This window comes from Mirounga leonina, unplaced genomic scaffold, assembly GCF_011800145.1.
Source record: "Mirounga leonina isolate KUSES-001 unplaced genomic scaffold, KU_Mleo_1.0 Mir_180, whole genome shotgun sequence".
NCBI classification, from domain to species: domain Eukaryota; kingdom Metazoa; phylum Chordata; class Mammalia; order Carnivora; family Phocidae; genus Mirounga; species Mirounga leonina.
The window spans coordinates 13,096,737-13,120,886 of NW_023270469.1; the positions used below are offsets into that span (position 1 = coordinate 13,096,737).

At 44.6% G+C, this 24,150-nt stretch overlaps 1 protein-coding gene across 1 annotated transcript in view; it reads right to left on the reverse strand.

Annotated features, from left to right (window-relative positions):
* Positions 1 to 637: 637 nt before the first annotated feature.
* HYDIN (HYDIN axonemal central pair apparatus protein) overlaps positions 638 to 24,150 on the reverse strand; it is a 308,320-nt gene continuing 284,807 nt past the window's right edge. Inside the window, exons 77-85 of the mRNA XM_035024816.1 lie at positions 22,581 to 22,739; positions 20,561 to 20,838; positions 19,080 to 19,299; positions 17,183 to 17,395; positions 16,106 to 16,269; positions 15,107 to 15,257; positions 8,303 to 8,533; positions 2,949 to 3,173; positions 638 to 1,224 (exon numbers count right to left, since the gene is read on the reverse strand). Of these exons, the coding sequence (XP_034880707.1) occupies positions 742 to 1,224; positions 2,949 to 3,173; positions 8,303 to 8,533; positions 15,107 to 15,257; positions 16,106 to 16,269; positions 17,183 to 17,395; positions 19,080 to 19,299; positions 20,561 to 20,838; positions 22,581 to 22,739 (2,124 nt within the window). The 3' untranslated portion in view covers positions 638 to 741. The remainder of the gene's footprint in view (positions 1,225 to 2,948; positions 3,174 to 8,302; positions 8,534 to 15,106; positions 15,258 to 16,105; positions 16,270 to 17,182; positions 17,396 to 19,079; positions 19,300 to 20,560; positions 20,839 to 22,580; positions 22,740 to 24,150) is intronic.

The window sequence follows — 24,150 nt, forward strand, 5'->3', positions numbered from 1 at the left end:
CTGGAGCAGAACTGGCCGATTGGGACGTACAGACAGGTAGGGAATCGCTGTGCTACGGGCTGACTGCTCTGCACAGGGCTGGGCTTGGGAGTGGGGGACTGGGGGCTCTGCATTTCTCCGGGACCCGGCCTTCAGGGAGAACTTTCTGTGGGGAACAGATACAGGATTCAGAGATGGAGGGATCATCCCCGGCCCCTGGCCCTGCAATAATGGTGCAGGTGTCATCCATTATCATTTTGAAAATAGTGTCTTGTTTGGCTTTTACATGAAAGCAGAATAAAATATCATTTCAAAAGAGAGTCATGTCTAAGAGCTCTTTGAACCATTATGGATTTTTAAAAGGCACTGTGGGGGCCCAGTGTCATGCACTAAGTGCTATCTGATAGGAGGTCATGAGTGTGATATCTATGTCATCTTATTAAAAATGGGGATCATTCCTTGAGCTTTGGGGATATGATTAGAAACTAAATTCAGGGACTTGCCCTTGTGAAGTGCAACATAGCTTTTTGTTGTTGTTGTTGTTGTTGGCATGTGTAATATGGAATATATATATATTTCATATATATATATATTTGGAATGCATATAATATGGAAATAAGTGCCCCGATAATTGAAGGAGGAGATAAAACAGTAGCTGTAGAATTCTGACTATTTTCTCTGTTCTTCACCAAGGTAGAATAATACATAGATTCTAAGGTTGAGGAGATGGCTTTCCATTGATGTAGCTGACCTTAGTTACCACTAAGGGGTGATTCCCTTCAGGTAATAAACCCATTTAACACCTGCTTCATTGCCTTCACTGGGAGGACAAGACACAATCAGCTTGCTGGTGATGGGCGTTTTGCTGCCTGACGGGTTTCCTTCAAAGGAGACAGTGATATTGTTGATCTTCTTGGGCCGCACGGAGTCTACAGCACGAACAGAGAAGGCTGGGTTCTCCACAATGAAGGAGAAGGTGACTGGATGATAGAAAATGTTCTTGAAGGGGATGACTATGTTGTACCCTGCCCGGATCAGGAAGGGACCTTGGGGCTTCGGGGGCAGAGCCACTCCGAAGAGGGGGATGATATACTCCCCGCCTGTAATCGATGACAGCATCAGGATGCCCTTGGTCTCGCCCAGGTGGCTGGGCTCAAAATAGACCTCCACACTGACTTCCGTGCCTCCTTGAGCCCCTGGGGCTGCGTTAATGATCTTTTCCGTGTGGAAGTCTTGACAGTCAGTCTGAAAGAGGAAGAAATGCACTTGGTTCACAAGGGATCCCACAGAGCACACGGGCAGCTCGGGCCCATCCCCCGCCTGCCCACCCGCTCTCGGACATCAACTAACCTACGTTTGTGTGAGGCTGGGCAGGTCATTAAAAGTTGTGCCCTTATAAGTCCCTTGAAGAGTAGGTAATACTAATTATTATACCCATTTTGCTACAAAGAAATTGAGGCCAAGCAATGTTAAATGACTTGCCAGATATACCAAGCAGGGTTACAGAAGTGTGGCCTTCACTAGTGGCCCCCCTATCTGGCTCTTCTCTTCTCCCACACCCATGAAAGGCTGAACACTCTGGCTCCTCATGGATGGGGGGGGGGTCTAGTTCTCAACAGTTAGTTTTGAGCAGAAGTGAAAGGGGTCACTTCCACACTAGGGCACTCGCTTGTCAGTGCAAGGCCCTTTGGGATCTTTTCACCCCTCTGGCACTATGACCTGAGACGTCTGAGCTGGTGGTGGCCCTTCAGCCTGGATCCCTGAATGGCTGTGATGAACAGAGTCCCCTGCTGACCCTCACTGGATAGGTAGCACAAATGAGGGACAAACCTTGGTTGTTTTAAGCCACCGAGATATCGGGGCTGTTTGTTACTATAGCATAACCTAGCTTCTCCTGACTGATATGATTGATCAAGAGCCCGGGTCTCTTGACTGTAGCCATGGAACCCAGTGTGGAGGCTGCACCTCCTAGCTCCCCTTGTTGCTAGATGTGGTCTTACACAATTTTGTTCAAGGGAATGTGAGTGGAAGGGATAAATAGAGCTCCTCGCCATCTCCCCTGGAGCTGGCTGGAATGCAGACATCATGGTAAGCCGTCTTGGTCCCTGTGGACCAAAGCAACTCCCTACAGAGGGAAGAGCCTCAGGATAGAAGGAGTCTGGATACCTGATGTCATGGAGCTACCATTCCAGCCCAAACTGCTTACGTTCACACTGTTATCTGACAGAAGAGTAACTTTTATTTTTGTTGTTATTTTGGGTTTCTGTTTCAGTGGTTAAACCTGGATTCCAAATTATATAATAGGTAACATATATGAAGCATGTACTATGAGCTAGGCTCTATGAAAACAGTTTTGTATGCATCTTTTAAAGGCCTTCGAGCAATCCTGTGAGGTTGGGGTATTATTACCATTTCTAGAAAAGGTTAGAGAGCTTTAGTAAAGTATTCAAAGAGTAAGTATTCAAGAGTAAGCCAGGGTTCAAATCCAAGGCTGTTGGATTTCACAGCCTATACTCACTGACTGGGTTCTCCACAATGAAGGAGAAGGTGACTGGATGATAGAAAATGTTCTTGAAGGGGATGACTATGTTGTACCCTGCCCGGATCAGGAAGGGACCTTGGGGCTTCGGGGGCAGAGTCACTCCGAAGAGGGGGATGATACACTCCCCGCCTGTAATCGATGACAGCATCAGGATGCCCCTGGTCTCGGGCCTACTGTCTCTTCTAGTGACCGCTGTACATGCTGTGGGAAGCAAAACTCTCCCCACCCCTACCCCAGCTTGTTAAGATAGAGTCTGTAAGGAAGAAGCCAGCCTGATGCTGTTTCTAGCTGGGAGTTTCCAGGCTAGATGAAGCCCTTGACTCCCTCTGAGTTTCATATTTCTGCACCCCCTGTATCCTCCTTCTATTCTTTTTAAGCTCAGACTTCTGGCAAGGGAAGGGCAGAGGGTGGGACAGTGGCTACTCACCCTGCAGTAGTATTCTGTCTTCTGCCGGGTATAATTGGTGAACTTGGCAAAGATGCTCTGACCGCTGCCAAGAATGGCCTGGAAGTGGATGGGCTTTTCAGGCAGTGCTGGCGTGGCCTTCAAACTGAGCTCATACAGGTAGTAACCCAAATCACTGTTGTGCAGCATTAGTCTCCCAAAGGTTTCTCCAGCTCTCAGGGGCTGGAATTCAAATGAGAATGTGCCCTGCAAGAGAAGACAGAGGCTCCCATGATGCCAAGAGTCCAACCCATCCCTTACTACCCAGTGACCTCAGAGTAGGTTGGTGGCAGAAATGCTGCTTCACAGCAAATGCTCACACTGATCTTGAGCCCAGGGAATCTCTGTCCAAATAGCCCTTTTTCTCCTCTGTATCCCTTCCGGCTTTCCCTAGAAATACCCTAGAGGTATTTATATATCTGGAATCTTTTTGAATCTAAAAGGTATTAGATCTTCTCTTGAGAAACACACACTTATGGCGATGGGGGTGAGTACTGCCAGCAGGAGGGCTGAAGGTCAAGCAGCTCTTTCTTTGCTCATAGCCAATCTCAGAACAGCATCCTGGGTTCTACCTTCAACTGGGAAAGATTTTCTCCTCCTTCTATTATTGCCCATGGCAAAACAAAATAAGAATCAAGAGTATGACTTATAATAACAAAATAAGGGAAACAATTCAAATGAGTTGAGCAGTAAGAACTCGGCTAAATAAATCATAGTTTACCCACTTTGGTGAAATAGTATGTAGCCATTAGAAAGGAAGAGGCAGAGCGATAAGCATTGCCATGAAAGGTGTTGATGATATTGTAAGTCAAAGGAAGGACGTTTCATAAATGTATATAAAGCATGTGCCCATTTTTATGGAGAAGATTATGTCTTTGCAGGTATAGAACAGAGACAGCAAGGATGTATTTCAAATTGTTACCAGCAGTTATCTTAGGCTGAAGGAAATGGGATTTGGGGACTTTCATTTTCTCTTCCATAGACTTTTGTATAGTTAAAATCTTGTTGTTTTTTTTTTTAAGATTTTATTTATTTATTTGAGAGAGCGAGAATGAGAGAGAGCAAGCACATGAGAGGGGGGAGGGTCAGAGGGAGAAGCAGACTCCCCGCCCAGCAGGGAGCTCGATGCGGGACTCGATCCAGGGACTCCAGGATCATGACCTGAGCCGAAGGCAGTCGCTTAACCAACTGAGCCACCCAGGCGCCCTAAAATCTTGTTTTTATTATGAGTAGGTATAGTATCTTTTTAAAAAAGAACTAGTTCTTCTCATTGAAAAATAGAATAAAAAGAGGATATTGTTAAAGTTGTTGTAGATGTTTAACAGAATAGAGTATATGCATTTAGATGATTTTACCACAATTAAAAAAAAATTAGATGAGAATGGGAAAATGTATGAAAGATATAACTTACAAAACCAGACTCAAGTAGATAAAGAAAACCTAGGTAGTTCTCTAACCATTAAAGAGATTTAAGCAATAGTAAAAAAGTTTTCTCTTAACAAAATTCCAGGATCATAAAGATTTACTTGTAAGTTCTATTAGATAATCTAAGTATTCCACAAATTCTCCCAAAGAAGAGAAAAGGAGGGAACCTACTTCAGGTAGCATGATTTTGATATCAAAATCAAACAAGGCTAATAGGAGAAAAGAAAACTGGATGCCAGTCCTCCCTGCCCCAAACATACATACAAAGTGCCCAATAAAAATGTTATCCAGCTAATCCAGCAATATATAAAGAAGAAAGTGTTTTACGGCAAAGATGGGTTTATTCCATGAATGAAAGGCTGGTTTAACATTTAACTGCCAATCAGTTGCCACATTGAGAGATTAAATGGAGAACAATGATTTGACCATCTCAATAGATGCAGTAAAGGCATTTGATAAAACTACATCCATTCATGGAGTTTTAAAAAAAGCTCTTAGCAAACTAGGAATAGAAGGGGACATCCTTAATTTGATAAAGGGTATCTATAAGAAACCCAAAATAAACATAATAACTGGTGAAACTTTGAAAGCTTTCCCTTCAAGATTAGGAAAAAGGCAAGGATGCTGTCTATCGCCTTTCTAGTCAACATCGTTCTGCAGTTCCTAGATGGCCCCCAGTGGGTCATCCTCTCCCATGTTGTACCAGGGCTGGTCTGTGTGACCCCTAGTATATGGCAGAGAGACGGCATATCACTTCTGAGATTAAGAGGGAAAGACTGTGGTTTCTGTCTCGCGCATGCTCTCTCTCCTTTGTTCTCTGCTTCTCTTAGGTCACTCGCTCTAGGGGAAGCAAGCTGTCATGGTGAAAGCAGCTCTAGGGAGAAGTGTACGTGGTGAGGAACTGAAGCCTGCAGCCAACAGCCAGCAAGGAACGAAGGTCTTTCCAAAAACCACGAGTGAGTTTGGAAGCAGGTTATCCAGCCCCAGTCAAGCCTTTGAAGTGCCCGGAGTCCTGGCTGACAAGTGACTACACCCTCAGGAAAGATCCTCAGCCCAAACCACCCAGCGAAGCTGCTACTCTTGGATTTCTGAGCCTCAGAAACTCTGTAGATAATAAATGCTTACAGTTTTAAGTTGCTAATTTTTAGGGTAATTTGGCAGCTAATACATTCTTAAAATAATCCAATCAAAATCCTAATAGGTTATTTAATTTTTTTGGAGGAACACGACAAGCTGATTTATATGGAAATGCAAAGGGCCAAGAATGGCCAAGATACTCTTGAAGAACAGGAATGTGAGATGATCAAGTCTTAATATAACATCATCAGAAGGATATTATGATTTTAATTTAACTAGTAATAGAGCTTCAAAGTATATAGAGCAAAAACATGACAGAACTACAAGGACAAACAGACAAATCCCCTATCACAGTGACTTTAACATGCTCTCTTAAATCTGACCAAACAAGTAGACCAAAATATCAGAGAATTAATACCAAATGGCAAACACATGCTTTTTAAAAATAAATGGAGGATTAAAAAAAAAAGATCATATATTGGGCCATAAGCAAGTCTAAACAAATTCTAGAGGACTGAAATAATGTGGAATATAAGGACCACAAAATAATTTAAAAAACAACATGTAGAAAAATCCATACGTTTGGAAATTAGGAAACACTTGTAATAACCTGTGAGTCAAAAAAGAAATATTCATAATAATGAACGTTAGAACATTTTTGAACTTAATGATAAAAAATGCTGCATATAAAAGTTTGTACACTGCCACTAAAGCAGCACTTAAGAGGGGGACTTACAGTCTTAAATGTGTGTATGGGAAAATAGAGAAGACTAGAAGTAAATGCACTAAGCACTCATCTTAGAAATTAGATAAAGCACCAGTAACCCACAGGAAGCAGAAAGAAGGAAATAATTAAAAGTAGAAATCAAGCAACTAGAAAACAAACATACAATAAAGAGAACCAACAAAACCAAAAGATGGCTCTTTGAATATAAGATATAATACTGAGAAACCTCTAACAAGACAGATCAAGAAAGAGAAGGCACAATAACCAATATTAGAAATGAGAAAAGAACATCACAGAGAAGAGGTAGTAAGAGGATATTAACAATGTTGTGCCAATATTTTGGATATACAGATGAAACATCCACGCTCTTGTTACTGATTCAGGAAGAAACAGAAAATCTAAATAGTTTAATAACTTATGAAAGATATAAAGTCAGTAGCAGAGAATCTTCCCCAGAAGAAAACACCAGGGCTCAGTGACTTCATCTGTGAGTTCAAGGAAGACATAACTTCAATCTTTTATAAACTCTTTCACGGAATCGAGAAAGCAGGTAAATCCCCAATTCTTTTTCTATTGCAGGCAGAGCTGATGCTCAAATTGGACAAAGAGTACAAGAAAGGAAAACTGGTTCATTCTCACTCAGGAGCATGGAGGCAGATCTCCTGCACAGACTATTAACCAACTGAAGTCAATCTATTTGTAAAAAGGTAAATTAAGATCACAAGGAGCTATTAGTTGATCCCAAGTTTTATCAGACTGGTAAACCTTTAAAAATGTGACAATGCCAAAAGTTGGTGAACTCTCATTACTGACTGGAGGTTATCTCTTGGTTGGCAGTTCAGGCATGCACACCCTGTGACCCGGTGATTCTCCTCCTCGGCATACGCTGTGGAAAACACATGCCGTGTGCATCAGGAAGGCACTTCTGTGGTGAGGTCCACAGCATGATAGCCAAACGCTGAAACCAACACAGACGTCTGGCCGCAGTAGAATGGATATCTAAATTGTGGCATAGCTGTATGATGGAATGGATATTCTACAGCGATGGGGATGAATGAACCTCAGCTGCGTGCATCAATGTGATGACCATCAGGACACATGATGTTGAGCAAAAGACACAAAACGCTGAAGAATGTTTATATGATTTCTTTTGGATAAAGTTCAAAGCCAGGCCAATCTAAACCGTATGGCTTAAAAGCAAGAAATTATTACAAAATGAGGACAGTGGTAACTTTTAGGGGTGATGGACAGTACTGCAAGTGGAGACAGGTTTCTGGGGTGGTGGCAATTTTTTATGTCCTGGCCTGGGTATTAGTTGTACAGATATTTCCTTCATAGTTGTTTAAGTAAACATGTTTTAATACATTATATGTATATATATATGTTATACATTTCTGCATGGATTTTTATAATTCATGATGAAAAATATAAGGACAAAATGAAGGGCATGGAGACTCTCTGAGGAACAAAAAGGATTTGGGGTTCTGAAGGGGAAGGAAGAGCTCAAGTGGGCACAGGGAATAAGTGGGTGGGCTCAAGTTAGAGGAACAGAAGGGCTTTTGATGGAATCTGGACAGTGAGAGTTTGGAGCCATAAAGTGAAGAGAGTCAAAAGAAAGTTCATCGCCACATCAGCTCAGAATTTCAGGCTATATCTTCCCAGCGGGGCACAGGTATCTTGTGCATCCTTCCTGAAGGGGTCTGTGCATAAGCAAGTGTTATGTGCATGACGGTGCACGTGCTATTCACTCGATACGCTATGTCCCTTGCTTTCCTTTTCACCACATATATTCTACGTTACCTTTACAATTAGCAAAAAACAAAGATAGTTTCAATTTGAACAAAGCAAACAAGCATATGACAGAGGCAAGGCTTCATAATTAATAAGTAAGTCCCTTTTATATGTCTGAACCCAAGCGCTCATATGCCCGTGTTCATGTGAGGACTGGGGCAGAAGGGGAAAGGGGAGATCAGGGGTGTGATTGAGGGACCGTCCCCTGCCTTCCCAACCACTGTCAGGGCTGGCCCAAACTCAAGGAGGCAACCCCCCTTCACAGGCAGAGCCTCTGTCACAGATATCAGGGGGCCACTGGTAGCCGGGGCCATACCTCGGAGTTGGCAGGCACCACAAACTGGGAGGGCAGGCTGATGTCAGGCACCCTGCATTCCGTGGAGAAGGTCACCAAATAGGGCAGGGGGTTCTCCACCTTGATGGAGGCTGATGTGCTCTGCCGGACGGGGCTCGTCATCTCGATGGTTTTGATGATGCCTGAAGGGATGACCCTGAAACTCACCATGTAGTGTAAGAACTCATTGGTCACTTCATTTCGGAAGATCACCTGGGTTGGCAGGGAGAGGGGGAGGAAGTAGGGCAGAGGAGGGGGGTTAGCAGAGGGGCTCCTGCTGTCTCAAGGAGCTCCTTCTCTCTGCTAGGATTGCCTGCAGACATGAAGCACAGGTGCCAGGCTGACATCGGCACTCCCACCCCGTCTGCACCCCCACCAGCCAGCCTTTCTCCTGCGGAGTTCCGCTCTGGCTCCTCCCAGGTGAGAGCTGATGGAACAGCCCGGTTTGCTCAGAAGAGGCCAGAGCAGCACTGTCTAGTGCTGAAGGTGAAGGTGTCCCAGGGGACTGCTAGCTGGCCCCAGAGAGAACAAGCAAGACCTTAAGAGCTTCATGCTGTAGTGGGCTTCACTCCTATGCCAGTTGCTGCTGAAATTGACAATAATACTAATAATGGTAATGACAGCATCTAACATTTAATCAATGATTACTGTGTGCCAGGCACGAGAAGTACTTGTTTAATGTATACAACTTGTAGGCAGTATTATTATTCCCCTCACTGTTTCCTTTCTTTCTTTCGTTTGGTTTTGTTTTGGTTCTTTCTTTCTTTTTTTTTTTCCCCAGGGAAACTGAAGTTCAGCAAAGGTAAATATCTTGCCAAGGTCACGTGCAGGGAGAAGTGTCAGAGCCAGGACTTGAACAAGGTTGAACTGACTCCAGAGCCCACCCTTGCGACTGCACTACATTGTCCCCTCACCCCTGCGACTGGCATGATAAGCTTCTGCTGCCAGTACACCCAGATTTCTGTCGGGTATCATTTTCCCTCAGACTGAAGAATACTTATTAGCATGTTGTTCAGTGATACAAGTCTGCTGGCATTGAATTCTCTCATGTTCTTTTATCTGAAAATATCTCCATTTTAAAGGATATTTTCAGTGAATGAAGAATTCTCGGTTGATAGAATTCAGCACTTTGCAGATGGCTTCCATTATATCTGAAGGGAAGTCAGTGGTCATTTTTATTATTGTCCCCTGTATGTAGCATATTTTTAAATATCTGGTTGTTTCAAGCTTTTCTCTTTATCTTTGATTCTTAGCAGTTTTACTATGATGTGCACAGACATGGTTTTCTTGTATATCATGGTTATCTTTGTATTTTTCCTGCTTGAGGTTTGCCAAGTTTCTTGGATCTATAAATATATGTATTTTTTTTTTAAGATTTTATTTATTTGACACAGAGAGAGAGAGACAGTGAGAGAGGGAACACAAGCAGGGGTAGTGGGAGAGGGAGAAGCAGGCTTCCTGTGGAGCTGGGAGCCCGATGCGGGGCTCGATCCCAGGACCCTGGGATCATGACCTGAGCCGAAGGCAGACGCTTAACCGACTGAGCCACCCAGGCGCCCCTAAATATATGTATTTTTAAAATCAAATCAGGGAAGTTTCATAATTTTTTTTCAAATACTTTTCTGCCCCATTCTCACTTTCTTCTCTTCTGGGACTCCTATTACCCATGTATTAGAAAATTTCGTATTTTCTCACAGGTTCATGAGGCTCTGGTTCTTTTTATTCAATCTTTTTTCTTTTAATTCAATCTGCTGTTAAGAACATCCAGTGAAACTTTCATTTCAGTTTATTGAAATTTTTAATTTTAATTCTAGAATATCCATTTGGTTCTTTTTTTATACTTTCCATTTCTCTGCTGAGATTCCTTATCTGTCCTTATTTAATTATTTGAAATGATTTCTTTAGTTCTAAACATGTTTATAATAGCTGGTTTGAGGTCTTTGTCTGCTAAATCCAATATCTGGCCCATCCTGGAGTCCATTTTCATTGACTAAATTTTTCTTGACTATGGGTCACATTTCCCTGCTTTGTCACAAATCTAGTAATTTCTGCTGCTGCACTGCACATTGCTGATGATCATTGTAGAGATTCTGGATTCTGTTATCTTCCTAGTAAGAGTGTTGATTTTATTCTAGGAGGCAGTTCAATCACTGACTTATTGACTTATCACCTTAAAGTTGTGTAGGTTTGGTTTTATGCTTTGTTAGAGCAGATCTGTGGAAAGCTCAAGGTGTTTCTCAAGACCTTCCAACTTGGTGGGATTCAATCTCCAAATTTTGCCCTTCCTGCAGATCTTGTAGTTGCTTAGTTTTAGGCTTTTTAAGGGCCTAAAAGGACTTATCCTAAGGGCATGGTCCTTTCTTCTGGCCTTTCTGGTATTTCACTGGATTCTTAGGATGTTGGTGAGATGTTAATGCAATCTCCTCATCTGGCCGAATCAAACCTCCAATGTTCCCCAGCACTGATTAATGTATCTTTGTTTATCAACCTCTTTTGGAAGCTGTTCTCTGACAAATCTCATGTAGTCTCATTTTGTGCATGTGCAGGACAACTCTCAGCCAAAGACTTTGAGGGGAACTCCCACACAGACTTCTGTCTCCCTTCCCTCCCAACACCCTGCCACTTCCTGCATTGCTCCCTCCACTCCTCTCCCACCCTGTGGAGACTAGCTATTTCAACTGCACCAAACTCTGATTTCTGCATTGTCAGTTCAATGGGGCAGCTGTGCTTTGCTTAGACTCCAGCTCACTGCACTGCAATCAGGAAACTGTCCCTTGGCAGAGAGCCAGGACAATTATAGAGATTCATCTCATTAGCTTTTCTTCTCTTTGATGGATTGCAGTATTGTGCTCCTGTTGCCAATGCCTGAGAAGACTTGCCTCAGAAATTTTGTCCAGTTTTATGATCATTTATGGTGGAAAGAGTAGTTATTCCATTATAATCAGAAGTACTTTTGATTTTTAAAAAACTTTTGTATTGTTAATTTTAATACATATTATTGTAAAGAGACTCTGTGATCTGCGTTCACCATCATTTTTACTTAACACTTTAAAACATATATTTACTTATATTTTTCTGTTCACATCTATAGTTTATGACTATCTTTATTCTTTCCCTACCCTTCTGGTGAATGAAAGAACATCTTTTATTTCCCCATTTGCTTCCCACTGAATGAGAAAAAAATTTTTCATTGCCTTATTTTATTCCTCCCCTTCCTTTTTCCTATATTGAGGTCATAAGAAATATTCATTTCAGATTGCTTTTCAACAATTATTTGAAATTACCTATCAATTGAATTTTGATTCTTTGTTCATTGTATCCTTATGTTTTCCTCTTGAATTCACTTACTTGTTTTTAAAATTTGCTAATTAAAAAACTTTTAATTTTATAGTACTTCTTTCAAACATGGATTATATATATGGGTAGGTTACTTTGAGTCCTTGCATGTTTAAAAATGTCTTTATTTTGCCCTCGTAATAGTTTTGTTTGGAAAAAGTTCTACATTGAACATCACTCTAAGTTATATGAATAGCTTACTCCACTGCCTACCCCCCTTTTTTTTGAGAGAAAGAGAGTGAGCATGCATGTATGCACATGTGATAGGGGTGGGGTGGGGCAGAGGGAGAGGAAGAGAGAAAATCTTAAGCAGGCTCACAGGCTCCATGCCCAGTGTGGACCCCAACACGGGGGATCAAGCTCATGACCCAGAGATCATGATTTGAGCTAAAATTAAGAGTCAGACACTTAACCTACTGAGCCAACAAGGTGCCCCTCCACTGTTTCTTGTATTCAGTGTTATCATGAGAAATCTGATGTTATTGTGATTATTTCCTTTTACTTTCTCTAGAATCATTTAGGAATTTCTTTTTTATCCCAGTTTTCTACAATTTTGTTCTCATGTATTTAGATGTGAGGTGTTTTTTTTTTTTCATTCACCCTATTTGGCAAGTTGTTGGGTCCCTTCAATTACAAGACTCAGTCTTTTTCAAATAGCCCTGGAAAATTTTCTTCAATTATTTTGAAAAGTATTTTCTTCCTTCCATTATCTTGTTTTTCTGTTTTAGAAGCTCTTTTTTTAAAAATTAAATTTTAGTTAACATACAGTGCAATATTGGTTTCTGGAGTAGAATTCAGTGATTCATTTACATATAACACCCAGTGCTCATCACAACAAGTGCCCTCTTAAATCCCATCACCCATCTAGCCCATCCCCCACCTCCCTCTGTCCATCGATCCTTAGTTTTTTCTCTATCATTAAGAGTCTCTTATGGCTTATTTCCCTCTCTCCTTTTTTTCTTTTCCCCCTTCCCATATGTTCATCTGTTTTCTTTCTTAAATTCCACATATGAGTGAAATCATATGGTATTTGTATTTCTCTGACTGACTTATGTCACTTAGCATAATACTCTCTAGCTTCATCCACATCATTGCAAATGACAAGATTTCATTCTTTTTTTTTTTTTTTAAAGATTTTATTTATTTGACAGAGAGAGACACAGCGAGAGAGGGAACACAAGCAGGGGGAGGGGGAGAGGGAGAAGCAGGCTTCCCGCCGAGCAGGGAGCCCGATGCGGGGCTCGATCCCAGGACCCTGGGATCATGACCTGAGCCGAAGGCAGATGCTCAACATCTGAGTCACCCAGGTGCCCCAAGATTTCATTCTTTTTGATGGCTGAATAATATTCCATTGCATATATATCACATCTTCTTTATCCATTCATCAGTCAATGGATATTTGTGCTCTCTCCATAGTTTGGCTACTCTTGATGATGCTGCTATAAATATCGGGGTGGATGTACCCCTTTGGATCTGTATTTTTGCATCCTTTGGGTAAATACCTAGTAGTGCAATTGCTGGATCATAGGGTAGTTCTATTGTTAACTTTTTGAGGAATCTCCATACTGTTCTCCAGAGTGGCTGCACCAGTTTGCATTCCCACCAATAGTGCAAGAGGGTTCTCCTTTCTCCACATCCTCGCAAACACCTGTTGTTTCCTGTGTTGCTAATTTTAGCTATTCTGACAGGTGTGAGGTGGTATCTCATCATGGTTCTGATTTGTATTTCCCTGACGATAAGTGATGTTGAGCATCTTTTCATGTGTCTGTAAGCCATTTGGATGTCTTCTTTGGAAAAGAAGTCTTTTCTTCTTGTCTTCTGCCTATTTCTTAACTGGATTATTTGTTTTTTGGGTGTTGGATTTCTTATTAGGTGGATAGATGGACATTTGGTTTGTAACCATTTTTTGGTTCTTACGAATAATGCCTCTATGAACATTTATGTACAGGTTCTTGTGTGGACGTATGTTTTCATTTATCCTGGGTATACACCTAGGAGTGAAATTGCTGAGTCACATGGTAACTCTATGTTTACCATTTAAGGAATGCCAGACTGTTTTTGGCAGCAGCTGCACCATTTACACTCCCGTCAGCAATGCATGAGGGATCCAATCTCTCCATACCCTCTCCAGCACTTATTACTTCCTTCCATTCTTGCCATTTCTTTGTGCTCATGTGCTTAAATCTGTGCTATTACTCAGCTCTATCTTCTAACTTACTAGTAATCTCTTCCTCATTACACTATTCAGCCTTTCTCTATGGTATTCTATTACAAACATTTCATTTTTTATTTTCCAGGTCTTTAAATGATTATCTTCCATAATAGCCTGTTCTTCTATTATGGGTAGGATTATCTTCCTTTATTCCTTTGAGGATATTAATAATATTCACTAAAAATATTCTGTTTGCTTTAAAACATCTTTTATCTTAGGGGTTCCTCTTTGTTGAGCTGGTATTTCTATTTATAGTGGCTTTTTTTCCCCTACAGATGTTTCATGAAACCTTGATTTTAAGGTTCTCTGTCAGCTTGTGAATGTGATCTGAGTGGAGCAGGCCACCTCAGTGGTTGTAGGAAAGGATGACATCTACTGCATGGGTTTGCTACTATCTCTTCTGGAGGGAGGAGATGCGTTCCTAGGTTTTTTCTTTTATCACTTTAAAATCTTTCCCTAGCTTATTCCATCTTTCATCATAGCTTCTAATACTATCTCTAAATAAGTAATTTCTACATATTATCTACAAATGAGTAATTTCCAAATATTATCTTCAGCCCTAACCTCACCCTTGAGCTACTTGATCCATATGTGCTCCTTTTCTTCAAAGTGCATATCTCATTTTGTAATTATACATTCATAGTACCATTATTTGGTTAATATCCTTCTTCTTTCACTGGACTGGGCATTCCATTAAGACAGAGACTGTGCCTAGTTTTGATCATTGCTGTGCTGCCAGCACTTAGTATAGTATGTGGCAGGTATGCTCATAGGTACTTGTTGAACTAATGAACGGATTAGGAGAAACAGTTCATGCATGAAAGGCCCCGTGGTATCTTGGAGCAGGTGGCTCTGAGTTGAATCCTGGCTCTGACATTACTAGCTGTGTGTACTGAGTGTTCAGTATGATACTAGCCACTCTCAGCACTCAGAAAAAGGGATCTTTTCTTATTATTGTGGTCTGGTGTTTGCTGGCCTTCACTACTTAAGGATTTTCATGATTCTGCTGCTTTGAATGTTTGGTGTGGGTCTACATGACAGATGGATGGCCCTGCAGTCTGGCTCCATCTTAAAGAGGCTTGGAATCCTGAAAGCCTTTGCCAGGTCACTAAATGGTTAGCCCAACAGGATAAGGATAGGCTGGCGGTGGGAGGACATCTTCACTCCCTAACACCAGGATCATCACCTCAGGGGCAAACCTCCAGGGTTCCAGGGAAATGTTTTTAACATGTAGATACCTTTGCACTGTATAGTCCCTCCTTGTGGGAAAAGAAGTTCAGCTTATAGTCTTTCTTGGAACCCGACAGTACATCAATGTAGTCAAGGCCTTTTAAGGTGACGCTTAGGTCTGGCTTCTCTGGTTTTATCATTTCCACAATGACCCGGAACCTGGGGGGACACAGCAGCACATGAAGAGAGGATAGAGAAAATGTGACTGTCTGCCCAAAGGAAAGAAGTAAAGGTGCTATTTCTACTCCTGACTTTATGACAAGCACGCGGGTCCAGGGCTCTGGTCTTTACTTTGTCTCTAACAATACCAATAACTACGATTTACTGACACCTATTATGTGCCAGGTGCTGAGTCAGTGCTCCACATGTGTTCCTAGTAACACATGGAGGTACATATGATTCTCACCTCCGTCTTACTAATGAGGAAATAGAGGCCAAGAGGAAGCATGCTCAGATAACATGACTAGTTATTGGTAGAACCAGGATTCAAACTTAGGTCTGGGCCTTCACCCACTATGCTACCTGGCAGCCTTCAGTAAGTAAACCTCTTCTCCCAGCCTTTGGCTCCTTCTCTGTAAAAGAAGGGGACAAGGCTGCTGGTCTTCAAGCTTCTCTAGCCCTCGTATTCTACTCTACTCCCACTGCAACTAAAGATCCAAGGGACGTCCTTCTCTGGCCAGTGGCTGAGGTGATATGGTGGAGCACTCAATAATAACCACCATGATTCTCATTTTGACAATAATAACAGCTAACAGTTACTGAGCACTTATTTTGTGCCAGGCCCTGGTCTAGGAGACTTAGGTACTCCGCTATTCACAGATAGCACTGGGGGTCTGGAAGCTTAGAGGTCAGGCAGTGCCTGTCCACACCAGGGAAATTTGTCTCTGACTCTTTCAGTCCCTCAATGTCCTCTAGAGGTGCTGACCAGGTGAAAGGCCAGGCTAGACAGTGGATGTCCTCCCTCCTCCATCTCCTCCACCCTGGCTCCTTGCCCCCCACTCCCTCACCTCTGGGGCTTGTTAAGCCAGTTGCTGATTGGCAGGAGTTCAACGTATGGCGTCTTACATGGTACTTCACGGAAGATGTTGGCCACGGCTTTGGGGAGCTCAGCAACCCCATGCAGCATATACAGCCAGCCAGTCCCATCGGGGAGGGGGAAGAAGAGGGTGCCCTAAGGAGAAGAAGCGTGGTCAGAATGGCACAGGAGGTCCCTTATTAGCTACCTCTCAGGCATGGTAGTAACACAGGGTTAACGTAGGCCCTGACATAAGCATAACTCTTAGAAAGCAGCTTGGCAGTATGTTTTAAGAGTCATAAAAATGTTCATATGTATTTGAACCAGGAACCCCACGCCAAGGAACTTGAGAGTCGATGCTCTACTGATTGAGCTAGCCGGCGGCTTCACCCGAGGGAACTTAAAAATCCCTCCAGAGAAAAAGCTGCATACATACACATATATTAAAACCATTTATAATATTGATAAAAATTTGGTAATAACTTCCATATTCAACAACTGGGGAATGTTAAATAAATTAGGGAACTCTCATTCAAAGAAATATTAGACAATCATTAAATATCATGATCACAAAGACTAGTGAAACAGAAAAATGCTCCTGATATAATGTAAAGTGAAAATAAACAGAAGGCAATTTTGGGTATGTGATGATGTCAGCTGTGGCTGCATCTGCATAAGGGCTGGTAGTGAAGATAGAAGAAGAGAGTTCTCCTTTTTTAGGGTTGAAGATTGTGGCTTCTTTCCTTTTTTATTTTTATTACAGCCACGATGATGTTATTTGTGCAATTAAGCTAAATATTAATTGCTTGATGCTTAGTCCAGGACTCTTTCAGAACTGTGCCCCTCATTCCAAGAGAATCTCCTATACATGAAAACATGTGGGCACCGAGAGAGGCTTTGGACTCGATAATCTGCACGATTCCCTATTGTTCCAACATGGTTCGTGGGGTCCCTTCTCGTTTGAACATTCTCTGAGCCCCCAAACTCTGTCTCCTCACCTCTTTTGCACCACTCGTCCCCCTCCAACCACACACGGAAACCAAAGCGGGTGGGGGAAGCCTCAGTCTACCTGATGTTTGCGGTTCTCCAAGTTCATGGTGCGGGGTCTGTAGGTGATCTCATAGGGCTTGTTTTGCTGATGGGGCTCCAGGGTGATGAACTCGGGCCCCTCCCAGTGCTCACCCTCAAAGATGGGGTGCAGGTTCCAGGTCTGGTTGGTGCGGTTTGAAAGCAAGATGGTCTGCGTGTGCTTGGAGCGCACCTGGCAGGTGAAGTTTACCACCTGGAAGAAAGCAGGCATCTCAGGCAGGTGGTGGACTTTACACATGAGGAGTTCGAGGAAAGGTTCAGGATGGAGATACATATTTGGGAGTTGAGGGTATGGCATTTTTTTTTAAGGCCAAGAAACTGGATGAGATTGTCAGGAAGTTAATTGTTTTTAGAAAAAGAAGAAACTTAAGAACTAATTCCTGACTGGCACACACCAATGTTAAGAAAAATCAGAAGAGGAGATGAGAGGAAGCATCTAATAAGGTAGGAGGAAACCCAGGAAAGGGTGGTATCCTAGGAACCATGTGAGGAAAGTGTTGGAAGGATTCTCCTTTAAGGGACTTGTTCAAGGTATCAAATGCTATCAACAGGTCAACAGTTGAGAACTGACCACCGAATGTAGCAATGGGGACAGTGTGGCAGTGTTGGTAAGGACAGTTAAATAGACTAGCGGACAAGAACAGAATTCAGCAACAGAGCTGCACCTATATGGTCAAATGGTTTCTGACCAAGGTGCAAAGGTATTTCAGTGGAGAAATGATAATCTTTTCAACAAATGGTGCTGGAACAATTGGTATCAGTATACAAAAAAATACAATGAAATGAATTTTGGTCTATATCTTGCACTACATACACAAATTAACTCTAAACAGATTGAAGATCTAAATGTAAAATTTAAGTCCTGAATATATGAAGAACTCTCAAAACTCAATAAGAAGAAAACAAACAACCCAGCTAAAGATAGATAGAAAATTTAAACAGATACTCCAACAAAGATGATATATGGGTGGCAAATAAATACCCGAAAAGGTGTTCAACATCGTTAGTCATTAGGGAACTACAAATTAAAAAACACAAGGAGACACCACTACATATCTATTAGGATGACTAAAATTAAAACACCTGACCGTATCAAGTGTTGGCAAGATGTGACATAGTGGAAATGTCAGACATTGCTGGTAGAAATGTAAAATGACACAACCACTTTGGAAAACAGTTTAGTAGGTTTTTAAAAAAGTAAATATATGCTTGCTCTATGACCCAGCCATTCCATTCCTAGATATTTACCCAAGAAAATGAAAGCATATGTTCCTGCCGAGACTTGTACATACATGTTCAGAGCATACCGTATGAGCCCATTTACATAACACGCTTGAAATAATGGGATTATAGAGATGAAGACTGGGTGTCATTTTTGCCATAAGTGTTTTTACCATAAGTGGAACACAGTCCATTCTCAGGTTTCAATGGACATGGCTAGCAGAGGATTAACTCAAGGCCCCCTCCCCCCTTTATTGATGAGAGAGAAGGAGGGAAAGGTGTTTTACCCTTTACTTACAGAGCGTGTAACAGAATTTGATCTAGCCAGAGATATCAGTGCAAGCTTCCTTGAGAATGTGATGCTTGAGTTGAGGGCTGAAGAATGAATAGGATTTAACTAAATGAAGAGGGAAAATGAATATTGCAGCAGTGGGAACAGATTATGCAAAAGCCCTGTGGCAGGGGTTGGGAAGCAGGTCTGGATGTTTGATGTTGGCACCGAGGACTGTTTGAACAGAGTCACTTGTTTCTTTCTTTCTTTCTTTCTTTTTTTTTTTTCAGAGTCACTTGTTTCTAGAAGGCCTGGCTGAATTCACTTGTGGAGCTTGCTGGGCCCACTCTGGCCACTGGCCCATCTGTGGGCAGCATCTACTGACCTCTTTTACTGCAGGTGGTCCCACGCAGACTCCAGATAGGGTTAGGCTCAAGGGATTGCCTCCCTGGATGAAGCAGAGCAAGTTTTTATAGAGACTCTCCTTGCCCACTTCAGTGGGATGGTAGGTCACTTCAAACGAAACCTCCATGCCCGCAGTGATATAGCCTTCTTCTGGGCTGATGGAGAAATGAGGCTCAAATTTTTTGACATCCCATTTAAACCTTTTCCAAGATAAAAGGAGACAAGAAAGACAATTTATTAGTATCCTGGGGGTGTCCTCAATGCTGCTGAGATCAAGAGACTTTGCCTGGGCTTTTAGCTGGGAGGTTTACCTGCTAATGAGCACTCCCTGGGACCTGGGAGGAAGACCATCACTGGGTGCAGCAGAGGCAGTGGGGACAAGAGCCAGATCTCTCCTGGGTAGGATGGCTCAGCTGCCTCTCAGACCGGAGCAGGGTGGGAAGGTGCTGCATCTTATCTTATGGTCCACCAGTGGCTCATGGGGGAACATGTGCATGAATGCACTAACACATGTGTATCCAAGATCAGACAGCTAGGAAGTGATTGGGCTAGGACTGGAACCGTCCCGAAACCGTGGCTATCAGCAACCCCTCCCCCCACCCCCCCATCCAGGAGGGCAGAGGTGATGCAGGTGAGCATTGCACCTGCTCTTGGTGGCGCTGGGACCTGAGGGCCCTGTGTAGTCATCCCTCTGTGGGCCGATGGGAGACAGAGGGTGGGTGGTGCAGACCCTGTGCTTCCAGCACTCAGGGGCCGCCACACCACACCCTCAGGGCACTGTTCTCACTGAGGTCTGGGCGAGAGTGCCCCCTGCAGGTATTCGGTGCCCGCCTGCATAGCTATGGGGGCCTGCCTGAGTAGTGACGGGGGTGGGCACCTGCTAGCTAGAGGGAAGAGCCTGGAGAGGAGAACGATCACAGATATACTTGGGTTCCAACCCTGTCTTTTTCCCCCACTTCTTGGCTGTGTGACCTCAGGTCAATCATCTGACCTCCGTGAGCCTCACCTTCAGCTGTGAAATGGGGACAACAGAGGACCTTATGGGGGCCTGGGATAATTAAGTGGGAGCTTATATGCAAGAATGCTCAGCACTGCACCTGCACAGTGTGAGTCCTTGCTAAATGCATGACTTTGGTAAAGTAATCTCAGTTGTCTCATCTGTAAAATGGACCAGCCATGGAACTGTTTGGGATCAGCCAAGAGGAACCATGTAAAGGGCATAGAACAGGCACCAAACAAATGTTCTCAATGAAATGACATTAATTTTCGCCATCCTGGCAGCAAGCAGTCAGCTGAGCGGGACCACTGTTGTCACATCTGAGTGAAGGGAGGGGATGTAAAAGGGAGGGGAAAGAAATAACGAGTGGCCTGACTTGTGAAACAGATGTCGTGTCCAGATCCAGGGCAAAGCCAGTGTCACAGGGCTGTGCCAGCCGCAGGGTGGGCACACCGCTCTCCTACCTTGCACCCACGTCACCCGTGTTCAACATAAGGATGCGACGCGTGGCTTGTGTCTGATACACGACTGGCCCAAAGGGGAGATGCTCCTGGTCCAGGGAGATCTCCAGGGCCTGGCAGCAGCCGCTGAGGAGGAAGAGGGGACGCAGGAGCCCCATACATTCCATGAACACCTCCTCGGAGAAGGGAGGGATGCGCTTCTTCGGGGCAAAGATGACTTCCAGCTTACAGACCTCTTTGGGCTTCAGAGTGATGTTGTGGAATGGTATCAGGGTGATGACCTGGACAAAACCACAAGGATACTCAGCCACTGAGGGCAGGGGGCGTCGGAGGCATCCATTCCCGGGTCTTGCTCTTAGGGCTGCAACAGCCCAGGGGTCAGATCCCATTCTGCTCCCTACTACTGGCCAGGTCATCTTTGGCAAGTTACTTAAACTCTCTGTGACTTACTCTACGGTGAAGATTCAGATCATCTGTATAAATGTGTGGCACGAAATAGGCATTCCATAAACGTTAATTCTCTCTTCAACCCCTTGCAGCAAATGACCCCTACTCTCTGGTGGAGGAAATAGTACGATAAGAGGAAACCGGAAACACTCAGTGCTCTGGTGTCTTTCCAAGGAGGGCTCCCTGGGCTCTCTGTACCCTGTTTCCTAATGTGCTGCTTTAGATGCAGATTCCCAGGTCCTTCCCCAGGCCGACTGAATTTTGGGAGAGCCTGGAACTCGCATCTTCAAAAGTGCCCTGACCCACATGTTCTAGAGTCTGAGAACTGCTGTTTAAATTCGTATGCTCTCCCTTTCCTGCTTTGTCCTGGTAGAAATCAATCAAAATCAGCTCAAAGGAAGCCGAGGCTCCTTCTGCGCTTGTGTTCCCTGGGGTGCAGAGCAGGGAGCTGTGGCAGCAGGGGTGAGATGAGCCAAAAACTGCACGGGACCGCCCAGGGCCACTGGGCCAGTATAAGTGGCTTGGCCCAATGGTCAGGGGCCCCGGCCCAGGGGCACTGAGGATGTCGCCTTGGATGAGTGAGGAAACAAAAGCAACAAGTTGGCCCTGTCTCTGGATGGCGGCATGGGCCCTGGGACGAGATACGCACCAGCCCTCTCGCTCTGGCTAGCTCCCGCAGCCCCTTTTCCTGTCTCTGACAAGCCCCAGATGGTTCTCAGGGCTCCTGCTGCACTGCCTCGCGCCTGGATGTCCACCAGCCCAGGCCCTTCGGGGCCCATGTACCTTTGCCTCGAGCACACTGCTCCCCAACCTGTCTGCCTGCAAGACACCTCTTCACCCTGACCTCAGTGCAGGCCTCCCTCCACTGTGAGGCCTCCCAACAGCCCCCAGCTGTCCTCGGAGCTGCCCCTTCCCAATTCACACCCTGCCTCTGCAGTTTCTAGGCTGTCTGGGTGTTATTTCTGTGTCAGTGACCCCTGAGGACTGGAAACTCCACCAGACAAGTCTATATCATATTCACCTTGCTATGGACTGAATTGTGTCCCCCAGATTCACATGTGAGTGGTGTCCAGCCTTTAGGGGGTAATTAGGTTTAGATGAGGTCATGAGGGTGGGATCCTTGTGACGGGACTAGAGCCCTTATAAGAAGAGACGCCAGAGAGCTTGATCTCACTGTCTCTCTGCTGGGTGGGCATATGGCAAGAAGGTGGTCATTGTGAGATTACGGGGAAAATGCTTTTCTTTATGACTTAGCATATTTTTCAAACTTTCTACAGGATATATACATTCATGAGCATCCAGATCTACTGAATCGCATCCCTTTCTCTTTCACTGGGCTGCCCTTTCGAAGTATGCAGTCCCTCTAAGCCCTGGTGTCCTTCTATGTAAAATGAGAATACTGAAAGCACCAGCCCTACACTGCTTTTGTGAAGACACTCAGAGGTAGCACCCGGGAAGCTCTCAGAATGGTCTGCACGCTGTAGGTGCACCAGAAGCGTGAGCGGTCAGTGTTGCTGGTACAGTCCTCTGTACCATCGGGACGCATGAAGACCCCCTGGGAGCCCCGAGCACCAACCTTGGGTTCCTGGAGTTCTGGAATTGAGAACAGGACTGACTGGCTGAATGTGAGGTGGGTGTGGCTGGTGTTCATGATGGAAACCGTTTTTTTCACAACCTGTCCCGGCAGGACAGCTCCTAACTTCACAATCCTGTTGGATGGATCCAGGACTGAAATCTGCAGAACAGGAAAGAGAGCAGGGAGGGAGGGTTTCATCAGTTACTGAGAAAAATAACCACCATGGTACATCCAGTCTGGTGAGGTAAGGGTGGTTCCTCTCTCTCAGTGTCCTGCCTTCTTCATATGGGATGGGTATTCACTCACCCAGCAAACATTCATGGGCATAAACTACCCCCTAGGCAGCTCCTTACACAACTACATAACTATAACAGGGCCAAGGGTTGTGAAGGAAAAGCTCAGGGTACCTTGAGAGCACATTACAGAGGCTGACCTGGCTGGCGGTTCTGGGGAGGCCTCCCTGAGAAGGCATGTCTACACTGCACTGGGAGCTAAAGGAAGGGTAGGATCTAGTCAGGTTGAGTCGGGGTGGGTGTGAGGTTGGAGGGCACCCCGGGGGCAGGGGACACTCTGTGGTGAGGCCCTGAGTTGGAGGAGCGGCTCAGCCAAGGCCTGGGGTGGGGAACAACGGGCATCCTGAGAAGACAGGCTTGGAGGCAGTCAGGGTTCATGCCGGGAGAAGTGGGAAGCCCGGGCAGCATGGACTGCCCCCATCAAACGCGGGTTTTGGGTGCGCTGTGGCTCACGTCTCTGTGGAAGAAGGGCTGGAAGGGGGCGGGAGAGAAAGCCTGGAGGAGTGGCCGGTGCCGAGCGTTCAGACTGGAACGGCAGCAGCAGAGCTGTGACAGTGGACACGCTTCCAAGTCCTCATCAGGCACTGATCCCGGGGTCGGCCGGGATGGATCGAGGTCAGGCTGGGCCTGGCCTGCAGGACTGTGCAGCACCCATGGGTCACTATCATTCGATCAGTCCCTAAACTGCACACCCGCTGCTCCTCAGCTTTCTTGATATCCAGCCCACACGCTTCCATTCTGTCTCAAAAGCTGAGAGTCCCTAGCAGCAGCCTGTGCTCCCGGAGGTCCCCTCCGGACTTCCCCCAAAGGACCTAGCACACAGTGAGTGCAGAGTGAGTGAGTGACAGAATGAACAGTGAGATCGGAAGAGGCCCCCCTCTCTGGCTTGGGTGCAGACACACCAGGTGGCCATGTCCTGGGGTTCCTCTAGCTTGATGGGAAGGCTGCCAGGGAGACCTCCCTCCTATTCCTCCCACATCTTCTCTCTCCCTGTGGCTGAAATGTCCCATGCATTCCTGAGCATCTGGGAAAGTCTTCTGTCTTCCAAAACCTCCTATGCAAACGCAAATGTGCCAACGAAACAGACACCTTAAATGTTTACCAGACACTGGGTAGAAAGGGATTAGCAGCAGGACTTTCATTAGGAGCACCTACTTAGAAGAGATGCCCTCAATCAAGCATAACCCTGGGATCTGTGCCTGGCAGAGAGTACTAATCAACGTGGCATTAAGGGAGGATGTTCCACAACTGAAACGTATGTCTGCATACATAGCCAA